Source organism: Dipodomys merriami, unplaced genomic scaffold, assembly GCF_024711535.1.
Source record: "Dipodomys merriami isolate MVZ:Mamm:240054 unplaced genomic scaffold, mDipMer1.0.p SCAF_14, whole genome shotgun sequence".
NCBI classification, from domain to species: domain Eukaryota; kingdom Metazoa; phylum Chordata; class Mammalia; order Rodentia; family Heteromyidae; genus Dipodomys; species Dipodomys merriami.
This window is the reverse complement of record NW_027202715.1, coordinates 24,519,619-24,531,904: the sequence shown is the minus strand read 5'-3', so window position 1 is coordinate 24,531,904 and position 12,286 is coordinate 24,519,619. Positions and strand designations below refer to the sequence as shown.

Here is a 12,286-nt window from a genome sequence, read left to right as displayed (position 1 = left end):
TAGGAAATGTACTCATTACCTTACTCATGTAACTGTAACCCCTCTGTACAGTATCTTTATAATAAAAATATATATTAAAAAATAAATAAAAATAAAATTTAAAAAAAAGCCTCAAGGCCAATTTAAGGATTCTTCCATTCAAACCTGGGACAATTACAGAACCAATAAAAATAACAGCGGAAAAGGAGTGATACAAGACCTGCTTTTGCATCCATAAATTCATAATGATTTTTAAAGATTAAGTCCCTTCAATGATGCTAGGTAAACACCTCATTGTTTTTAAATCCTTATCTGTAAGAACTGTACCTCAAGGTAACCAAATAATTTATGTCATAGAGGTATTTCAGTTAAGTGAAGAACGAATGCTGAAAACTGCATTTGCAATCACTAAAAAAGGGTCTAAGTAACACTGATTAATGCATGCTTATTCAGTGGAAAACAAATTATTTTATACTTCTTAATAGAAGTATAAAACACTTTCTAAAGCATATTTTACTACTAACAAACCTTGAGTATGATTTAAAAAAAACAACATTAAGATACAATAAACAAAATTGATATTACAGAAAACCCTGTAAGATAAATGACCCAATTTCTTTAACAAGTAAGCTCAGTGTGTGTGTGTGTGTGTGTGTGTGTGTGTGTGTGCAAGCTTATGTGAATTAGCAGGGGGGTGGGGAAGAGAAACAATGGAAGGAGGAAGAAGAAAGGACAGGGAGAAGGAAGAAAGAGAATATAGGAACTGATAAACTAAGAATATTAAAAATTCTAATTAATCAACCGAAATGCATGGTTCTTATTTGGATCCTGATTCAAAAACCTATGGTAAAAATTAAACAACTGGAAAAATTTGAACACTGTCTGGATTTTTACTGATGCATTAGCTATACACATGACTATATATATATATATATATATATATATATATATATATATAATTACATATTCTTGTCACACAACAAGAATATTTACAAGTAAAATGCTATGGTTTCTAGGATTTGCTTCAAAATAATTCTGGGTGTACAGATGGGTTCATTTATACTATTCACTACATAAGAGATCTTGAACTCTTTTCCAGAAAATAATTTTAAATGAAATATAAATAAAAAGCAAGTCTGTTAGTATCCACTTTCTTATTGTAATGCAAATATTTCATCCCTTTCTCACAAACATGTTTGAAAAATGGTCTAATGTCTTGTTGACAGACAATGGAAATAAATAAATAAACAAGCTTCAAAGTTTATCTATACTCTAGAGACAAAGAAAGCATACCTTCACCCAATAAATACCAGTGTGCAAAGCACAGCTATCAATAGGACCAAACATTAGGCATGATCAGTACCAATTTACGTCCAATTCATGACAATGAAATCTGAATGTAAACTCCTTCAAAAAGCCTCTTAAAGAAACTTTTGCTATATTTAATAAAAGGCAATCTGAATAGTTGACAGGGTTTAAATATTAAGAAGATTAATATAAATGGAAAATAATCCCTTGTGCTTCATAATAACTTTGCTAGGATCCATGATAACTATAACAATTAAAATAATTTCAAGACAATTTAATAAAGGTCTATCACATCAATTCATGTTATTGATTTGTTCAGTACAGTATATATTACTAAATGAATGGTGCATAATATAGTATTTAAATCAAGAATCAACTATGGATCTCAAAGACTCATACTTATTTTGCATTTCACTCCACCCCACTGGCAATGGACAAAGCTTTGGTTAATAAAAATGCTTTCTACAATGTATAGGAGATTCAGTTAAGTACTCGTTATTGAGAGTGTCTTGCTCAACAGCAATCATAGTGAAGTTTTTTGAAGTTGAAGCAATCACTTTGAAGTAAATCACCCTTTCAAATTTGGATTGAAAAGGGGAGGGGAATAGCTTTTAGGCTTTTCTTCCCTTAATGTGACTATTTCCACAGCTGGCTCCCTATGAAAATTAATGAAGAGACTTAGCCTTTACAGGAAATGCCATTTAGACAAACAAGAATTATAGCTGTGATCAAAATAACACAACCATTATTTATATACCTTAGTAACTGTAGAATTTGTTTTCACATATTTTTTAAAGTAACACAAAACAAAACTATTATTTGTTAAATCACAAAAGGAAAAGAAGCAACTTAAAGACTTCTTATTTGTATTCAGCACTTAATTAAGTTTAAAAAGATTTTAGGGATTGCCTTAGAAAATACATTAAAAACTAATGATTCTTCTAAGTTTTATTTGGTCTTTACTTGCCATATCGGAAAATACCAAACTGGCATGTATCAAAAATCTTTATTTAAGAACATATTAATTCATAGGCTGGGAATGTGGCTTAGTGGTAGAGTGATTGCCAAGCATGCATGAAGCCCTAGGTTTGATTCCTCTGTAGCACAGAAACAGAAAAGGCCAGAAGTGGTGCTGTGGCTCAAGTGGTAGCATGAGCAAAAGAAGCTCAGGGACAATGCCCAGATCCTGAGTTCAAGCCCCAGGACTGGCAAAAAAAAAAAAGGGGGGGGGGTTTCCTTAGAAATTTCCAGAGAAAGCAAAATAATTAAACCATCTATCTTGAATTTAAAACCATTCAAACATCGAGTAAATTCACCATCTATGAGTTTATTATTATATTTGAAAGTATATAGAGAAATGAGATAGCAAGTACTTATTTGTTACTCATAGAAGGGACAAGCATCAACTCCAATATATATTACTAACATCATACGATACCAGTATGTGACATCAATTCTTTAAAATTCCATAGTTAAAATATAGCAAGTTCTGCCTTTGCGGGAAGAGCTGCAATGCAACCCTAGTGATGAGAAAAAGTTTCTTCACAAAAGATTGTTAGCCAAACTATGGAGAAAGGACAATATGGGAAAATCATGTGGAATCAACAGTTCAGGTGAGTAAGTAAGATGCTAAATCCATTTGGAAAATTGTTAGATCTCAATTGTTTGACCACACAGTGCCAAGGTTATTGTCCTCATTGATTACTGGCTAATTGTAAATAGGAAAATTACTTTTAGGCTGTGACCATATTACCTCTGGTGAGACAACCTGAAATCTTGTGCTTTTTAAGATCAAGTCTCCAGATCTTGATCACAAAGTAGAATAACTTTAGTAGATGCATAGTCCTTGAATAGTCCCAGATTGAAAACTAAGCTAAAAAGGCACTTTAGGGACATCTGAATGTGGACTAGATATTGGATGAAATAAAGAAATTAACATTAATTTTCTGTTCTACTACTGTAACTAACTGTCTATAACATGTGATTTCTATTTTTAAATTTTGCAGGCTAAAGTATTCAGGTTTAAAGTATCACAATGTGGAGGACATATTTAAATGAATCAGCAGAAAATATGGATGTAAGTAAAGAGGTAAAGCAAACATGGCTGTTCAGTTCAATCTAGGAAATGGGTACACTGGGTGATCACATAGTGATAATTACATTATACCGATCTTTATTAGTTTGTACCTCTGGTTTATTTCTTCAAAATTATCTTTGCGCTTCAGACAAAAGTCATGTACAGAGAAGAGGGAAGAGACATTGAAGTTATTAGTCTTCAGAGTTAACTATGGCTCTGGTTGCCCTCAAGTTTAAGGCCAAATCCATATTCTTATATACATGTATAGTCAAGTGTAGAATAAACACTAGAATTTCTAAGTATGACAATTTCAGGTATTAGCAATGAGTGATTGATTACTGAATCCAGTCACCTGGCCATCAGCATTTATTACCACCAGGAAAAAAACCAAAACCAAACCAAACCAAAAAACAAAAACAAAAATGAAAACAAAAAAACAAACAAAAAACCTACATCAATTCAGTCACGACATGTAAACATGATTACTGCTCTTCTAAAATTACATATTCATCATTAGGCAGGAAATATGGATGTATTAGAAGAGTTTAAACATAAATGTCTTCATATGAGAAAGATTTAGTACATCTTTTGGGGAAATTAAATGGGAAAGATTTAAGCCAAACATTGTAGGTCGACTGTTGCTTCAAATTCAATCCCATTTACAGCTATTTTTACTTTCATGAAGACAGATAAAAGACTAGTCTTATCTTCAAAATCGAACTTACCAATATGTCTATAAGGAAATAGAAAAAACAGCCCACAAATTTTACACAGGACATGGTGACTAGGGATCCTAAATCATAGAAGCAAAAATAAGAAAATAAGTTTGGGGACAATTGAGACATTTTTCTTTGTCTATTAGATAATATTGTATCAACAATAAGTATCCACTAGTGTAATAAAATTAAAATTGTTAAAAATGTCCTTTGTTATAGATGAAACATGGAAATATTCTGAGAAGAGACATTATGATGTTTGCAACTGAAGACTCATTTTCAGATGAATCAGAAAAAAAAATAGAGAGAAACCATGTGATAAAAATGGCAATAGCAGTAAGCCAGGCCCAAAGAAACATAGGTCCCATGGGTTCCCTTATTTGCAATATCTAATATATGTCTGAGTCAAGCAGAAAAGGTCAGATAAGGTGATGTTAGGGAAATGAACCCTAAGAGATGTACTCAAATGTTTTTTTTTTCTTTCATGTGATTGTTTCTAACACATTTATAAGATTATTTCTTTGTTGCTTTGTATGTCCCTCCCCCACAGTATAACCCCTGCTTTCACTGTATTTGATGTCGGTATAATTTGTGGAGGGGAAGGGGAAAAACAAATCGTTTAAATAGGGATACAGGTGGACCCATTGCACCAATGAGATGTACAAGTCGTTATGTCGAAAATGAACTTTACAACTTTGGTGGGGGAGGGGATTGGGGGGGCGGAGGGAGGATGGGAAGGGATGGGAAGGGGAAACGAAGGAGGAGGCTACAATGCTTGGTAAGAAATGTACTCATTATCTTGCCCATGTAATTGTAACCCCTCTGTACAGTATTTTCACAATTAAAAAAAAAAAAAAAAGAAAAGAGGAAAAAATGGCAATAGCAGCCAGGCTCTGATAGCTCATGCCTATAATCTTAGTTATTCTCTGAGGATGATGGCTAAAAGCCAACGCGGGCAAGTGAAATCCAGGTGTTTTATCTCCAATAAGCCAGAAGTGAAGCTGCCACTTAAGTAGTTAAGTGTTAGCCCTGAGCCAAAAGCTCAGAGACAGTGCCTACATCCTGAGTTCAAGCCCCAGGACTCACACACACACAAATGTCAATGGCTGAATAATCCAAATGATGAGTACATAGATGCCAATTATTTTGTTTAAACTTTTTTATACATTCGAAGTCTTCCAAAAACTTAAGATATGGAAAAATGAAAGAGAACACAATAGGAACAAAATAAAACAAACCTGACAAGTATTGAAAAATTCTACAACTTGTTCATCAATAAACATATGTATCTCACAATCTTATTTCTATTATTAAAGAACAACATTAATTTTTCCAGTAAATAAGGCACTTAAATTAGGTGGACTTAACTATATGATAAAAGGTCTTGCTAAAATATTTCTTTTAGTTAAAAAGCAGCATAATCTGTAAAAGTAGGAGAGAGACAATATATGTTATCAGAAAAGATCACAGAACTAAACTCATGTGTATACACATAATAAAACTGGCAGGTAACCACGTTTTTGGGAATACAACTATAATATAAAAGAACTTATGAATTTACATTATCCTGTAAAAAATTTTTTTGGTCGACAATGTGGCTTACATCTATAATTCCCATACATTCGTGAGAGATGGAGATCCATCTCAACAAATAAAGGTGGATGTGGTGCCTTACACCTACCATCCCAGCTACTCAAGACACGGAAATAGGAGGATCAAGGTTCAGGCCAGCACAGGGAAAAACTTGAGACCCTATTAGAAAAAATAGCTACAGCAAAAAGAGCTGGAGCCCTGGCTCAAGACACAGTGTGCTTGCCTAGCAAGTACAAGGCTCTAGTTCAACTCCCACCTAAAGAACATTAAACAAAGTAGGAGATATACAGTTAATAGATCGCATAACTTATATTTCATCATACAGTCACTTCAGTTAAATTACTGCAAAGGTAATGTAAAAATCTAAAACAAGTAGAAAAATAAGTAAAATCTATTAAATAGAAAATACAGCATATGTGGTATAAAAATACCATTAAAAGTAAAAAAATTATAACTAGATTCAAATATCTCCTTTGTATCAAACCCGTATATATATGTTTTATGTAGGTATATATATCCATAATAACATACATACACCTACATAAGACACATATAGACATAAATATATAAAATCTATGAATAACAGATTCTATATTTAGCAAGTACAACTTTGTGTGTCTGTGTTGATCCTGAGGCTTGAACTCAGGGCCTGCGCACTGTCTAGGAGCTTCTTTTGCTCAAGGCTAGTGCTCTTTCACTCGAGTCCCACACACTTTCTGCCCAGGTTGGCTTCAAACTGATATCCTCAAATTTCAGCCTCCTGCGTAATTAGGATTGCAGGCATAAGCTACTGGCAACCAGCCAAAAACAACTTTTTAAGTGCAGTATACAAGCCTTTCTGTCCTGACAGAAGTTAGAACCATTACCCATGAATCCCATATAAATTCAGAAGGTATACTCAGGGATATCTTTTTTTTTTTTTTTTTTTTTGCCAGTCTGGGGGCTTGAACTTGGGGCCTGGGAGCTGCCTCTGAGCCTCTTTGTGCTCAAGGATTAGAACTCTACCACTTGAGCCACAGCACCATTTCTGGCTGTTTCCTAAATAGTTTATTGGAGATAAGAGTCTTATGGACTTTTCTGCCCCGGCTAGCTTTGAACCGTGATCCTCAGATCTCCGTGATCCTCAGATCTCCGTTTTCTGGTAGCTAAGATTACAGATGTGAGCCTCTGACAGCAACAGAAATGTCTTTTTAAAAAAAATGTTGTTTTATGTACTTATTTGAATATTAATTAGAAAAAGCATCACTGTAACCTAAACTAACAATTTATGTTTATACAAACCTCTTCAATAAATCAATGAAAAATGTAAATTTCTTGTTGATGCGGGATTACATTCTCAATTTGCAAGTATTTACTATTATTAATAAATAAGTTCCAATATTACTATAGCTCTACGATGCAAAGAAAAGATTTATACTGTCTTTATGAACTAACCTGTTTTTATCAGTTCTGTCCTTTTCTTTATAAGATGATTTGAGGTACATAGAGATGAACAAATTCCATGAAACATTGCATCTTTATTTTCAAAGTAATATTTAATTTACCTTATGAATGGGGACTACCAAAGTTGACTCCACTTTGGCTTCAATTTCTTCTGGACCATAATAACAAAAGAGTTTACCCTCTCTCAAAACACAATACAGCCTCCTCCAACTAGTTAGATCATCAACTATTTGCTGAAAAAAATCAAGAAATTATTAACTCTAAATCCGTACCACTTTAGCTTTAAATTCAATATAATACTTAAGTTATCAAAGTTAAATTAGCTTTTTATAAACTTAAAATGTGATAGAATAACCCATTAATTTGCTATACAGTAAGGCTAATTACCCCAAATCCAAGAATAAGTTAATATCAGAAAAGAAAAGTTTGAAATTCTCAAAAGCATTAAGCAAAACGAAGGTAATGATTACCGCATAATTTTTACACATAAAAGCATAAATCAATGCAGTTTTAGAAAAGCTAGTCTATTAAAAATTGCTGCTTAGAATTCCATAGCAATTCATCAAATGACTCAGGAAAATTATAAAAATAACTCTCAATGTTGAAAATATAATTTCCCCTTACTGTTCTTAGAACATTAGAAAATGTTGACTACCTCCTAAGAATGCAAATTTTCTTTCCTGCTAATGGAATCTTTTAGGAAAAACTATTGATTCATTGAAGCCCACAATTAATTATTTACTGCATATAAATAACTGTGGTTATAAATAAATCAGGAGTAGGTAGCACAGAGGCAGCTTTGGAAGCTCAGCGGCCTAACCAATGCCAAAGGCTGTCTGCCAGGAGGCCCTCTATGCGAAAGGTGTCGGGCAGCCAGTCAGTTTCCACAAGGGAATTCTGCTGCCAAATATCCCTGGACTGCAGGATGGTAAAGCAGAAAATCATGGCTCTATAGCCACCAACCAGACCTTTCCCCTTGCTCTCCTTCTTAGCCCATACCTCCCACTGTTTATGTCCAATCACAGTTTAAAAAATGACATGGCAAAAGTCTCCTCAATATTAGGTCAAACCACTGCTTGAATATTTAAAGGATATTTAAAGTCCTCTGACCCGCTGGTTAAGAAATCCTGCAAATGCATCCTCAGCCATACAAGCTGGCTGGGCAACTAATCGGCAGCACATGTTGCCATATAAGGGAAGCCAATAGGAAGATTCCTCTGTTTGAAAGAAAGAAAAAAATCAGGTTACAAATACATGTTTAATTAAGGCTGTTTCACATTTTGGTACTTTTCTTTATATATTTTAGGTATTCATACAAAAACATTAAGAATATTTTCGTTTAAAGGTTTACTTATTCCAACAGTAGTACTATATTTAGTGACAAAATTAAATGTGAGAAATTAAGAATGATATGAAACTTGTAATTTATTATATGCTATCATTTAGGAAAATCACAGACCTTTTAGTCTCTTGATCTAACTTAGTTTTAAAAGTAATTATTTAGTGGAGATTGTTTAGAGAATATAAATGATCTCATTTAATATAAAAATATTCTAATAAAGTGATTTGTGTTCGTTAAATTTTATTTTTTGCTCTGATTCTCATTATAGTAATGAGCAAGCAGACCTTCTGAATTAAACATTATTTCCATCTACGGTTTAATATAATCTAATAAACTCCTTTAGCCTTTCCTCTTCTCCTTGCCTTTCTAAGCAAAAAGGTCTAAGCCATCAAATGTAGTCAAAAGGAGAGCATGTGAAAGGATTGAAAGGGAGCTGTAAGATGCTTTACTAAGTGTTAAAGCCAGGCAAGATGAGAAGGGAGAGGAGATTGTCAGCAGGAGACCTCCACAAATGGAAGGCTGAGAGAGCATTCATACCAAAACACAATCTGGATTAGAGTGAGAGAGGTTCTCAGTGCAAGGGCATCCAGAAGTGGTCATTATGGCCATTAGAAGATGTCCTAGTATGAAACTCAGGATCCCAGTGGAGTAAGGAGTTCTCAGAGAGCCTCACTTTAGAGAGGTGCTTTGTGGTGTAGTGTCAGATGCTTTTAAGAACAAAAACAACTATGTTTGGTGGATAACTGAAGCGTAAGAATCATACACTGAGAGAATAAGGAAGCCAGCCACACAAGGTGACCCAACTCAGTGTCACAAAACACAGTCAAGTGAAAAGGGCAAGCCAAGTCCTTGTCATAAATGGCTGATTCCAGTGAGAGAGCATAGGAAGTTAATGATGAGATGAAATCTTGTACATCATAGCAAGAAAGTGGCATATGATTAAAAACAAAACAAAAAACCAGAATCCATCTTAAATGCTTCCATTGGCCAAATCTAGAACAATTTGAACTTCAAAATGAATTATGATGGTCTGACTAAAACAGGAAAATTGAGTCCATAAATATTCTGAATCTTAAGAAAACATAAGACAAAACCAAATTGAGGGACAATTTATAAAATAACATACTATAATCTTTAAAATATTAAGTTCATTACATTAAAGTCAGATTAAAAGAAACTAGAGTAGCACATGTAAAGGCAACAGGTAGATTCCTTTACCACAAAGAATATTGTTGGAGCAATAGATAATACTTGGAGTATAGATTAAATAGATGGTGATAATGTATACTATTCATTTCATGAACTGATGCAGTGATAGCTGGATGATTTGATTCTACTTAAGGTGTATAAACATTCTGAAGGGAGTCATTGAGAGTCAGGAATGCAACTTGGCATTGTGTAATTTTCTTGAAAAAGACACTGACATTCAACTTGCAAGTTTTTTTTTAAGTTTGAGGTTATTAAAAAAAATCAAGAAACATTTTGATATTCTAATAAAGTGTGAGAGTAGGTATTTATTTCTCCTATCTATGTAGAAAAAAAAAACCTCTGAATAATTTATCCTGTGCAACAGGGTACAATAAAAATCCAAACATGGCCCTTAAATCACATTGCTTCATACACAGATGATTTTAAATGATTTTTAATATATACTTTTATTGTAAAGATACTGTACAGAGGGGTTATAGTTACATGAGTAAGGTAATGAATACATTTCCTATCAAGCATTGTTACCCCCTTCTTTGTTTTTCTAAAACTATTTTTTGTACAAAAGTGTGGTAATGCAGCTTGAACTCAGAGCCTTGCACATGCACAGCTTGTCTGCCCATGGCTGGCACTCTACCACTTAAGCCATACTCCAGCCCCGAAATTATTCTTTAAGTTCTCAAAACTTAACCCTGTTGTCAGTTATCTGTATAAAATAGCCAGTCATTACCTACAAGTGTTTACCTGAAAGTCTGAGTAACTCAGGAAAAAAATATTTTTTTTATAAAAACACACTTACTCAACATAAGGTAGTCAACATTAAGGCTATTGGTTAAAGGGAAAAATCTGCTCAAATAAAAAGTACAAAGTAAAAGAAGTTTTTTAGCCACTCACCAATAGAATATTATATTATACAAAAGTATACAATTTTTTTTCTGAGATTAATCCATCTTTTTTTTAAGAATTTTTTTTTGTTAAAGGTAACCTTGGAGAAATAAGTGCATAAATACAATATATGCAATGATTCCAAAATACAAACATAAATAAACAGGTTACCTTTCCTAAAATCAGTAGGAAATGAAATAAAAATTCTATGAAGTCATGTATCTGAGTAGCACATCAGCAATTTTTTTATAAGGGAAATTTCAGATTTATGAATGGCTTATTTTCTAAATATCTATAACTTAGTAGTTTTTAAGTTAGAATGCATCTCCTAAAGAAATAGAATAAAAATGATTAGATTCTCAGTCTAGTGCATAAAGTTTGTACAATCAGTAATGCACCTAGAACTTAAATACCACATGGAAAAATGTATTCTCTCTAGCAAAACACACTCACATTTCATGGAATGAAAACTTAAGGAAAATAATTCCTTCCTGACTGCAGTCTATGAAAAGGGATACTGGACTTAGAATTCCTTACTCCAAAACCCATTTGCCACTTATCCTGCAATAGCCTAGGTTTCTTTATAACTTGGAAATGAGACAGGATCACAATGTCTCTATGCTTCTGATAAGAAATATGGCACCTACCTTAGCCATTTTGCATATCTGAGTTTCAATTTCTCATAATTTAAAAATATTACTGATCTTAAGTTGTGTTGTTATAAAATCCAGTACATACATATTTGACATCTATCATGTGTCCAGCACATAAGAACTGCTTCTCTTAATTTGATACCTAGGACAGTCTTACTCCCAAACCACACACTTTCCATTTTTCAGTAATACCTCTCAGTCCTTGTGTTATACACTAATTAAAAGACTTAACTGTTTTCTAATAGAGGACATATGGGGAAAAGACAAAATGAAAGAATGGTTTGAGATTACATTACCTATTTATCTAATTAATTCATAATTTCAAACAGGAAACCAAAAGGAGTTTAAAAATGGTGAGACAACCAAAACCTAGACTACAGAATGCCAGCTAAAGAATATTTTGGCCATATGTAGGGAAATCTTCATGATGTAATTTCATCAGCTTATGAAAGTATCAAAGTTTCCTGATGAGGACAAATATAAACCTTCAGGCACCATCGGGCTATTTTCTTGAATTATAAAGAATAATATAATTTTCAAAAATTGTGTACTTCCTCTTAGCTGTATAGTATTTGATAGAGTTTGTCATACCTTTATGTAGGAAAACTCAAAATACATAGATTTGTAGTAATAACATCTAAAGAATCTATAAGCTCCAAAGTCAACAGATCTGAATTTTATTGTTTTTCTCATAACGATCAAAGAGAGTATGATAGATGTGCAAATATGCCCTTATTTTTCCAAATTGCTAATTTGTCTTCCTGCTGCTTGCCAGAGAAGCTACTTCTTTTATTTTTTTTATTTTTCACAAATTACAAATGATATGTTTGCAATGGAGTTTACAGTTAATATCATGGGATAAGATAGATAACATAAATTTAATATTTTATTTAATATTTTGTTGTCTTAAAGCACAGGTCTTTTCACACCCTTTATTGAATATGTAGGTATTATATTTCCTGAAGAAAAATATTTTCCACACTTATTTGCCCATCAATATTTTGTCTAAGTAGAATCTGGAAATAGTTTACAGAACACTGAGGACAACCAAGGAAGGCCATTGCTGAGTTGATTTTTTGTGAAT

The 12,286-nt window shown here is 33.0% G+C and overlaps 1 protein-coding gene across 1 annotated transcript in view; it reads right to left on the bottom strand.

Moving 5' to 3' along the window:
* Positions 1–12,286, bottom strand: part of Rtkn2 (rhotekin 2) — a 65,021-nt gene that overhangs the window by 14,364 nt on the left and 38,371 nt on the right. The window contains exons 8-9 of the mRNA XM_070021022.1: positions 8,227–8,333; positions 7,218–7,349 (exon numbers count right to left, since the gene is read on the bottom strand). Of these exons, the coding sequence (XP_069877123.1) occupies positions 7,218–7,349; positions 8,227–8,333 (239 nt within the window). The remainder of the gene's footprint in view (positions 1–7,217; positions 7,350–8,226; positions 8,334–12,286) is intronic.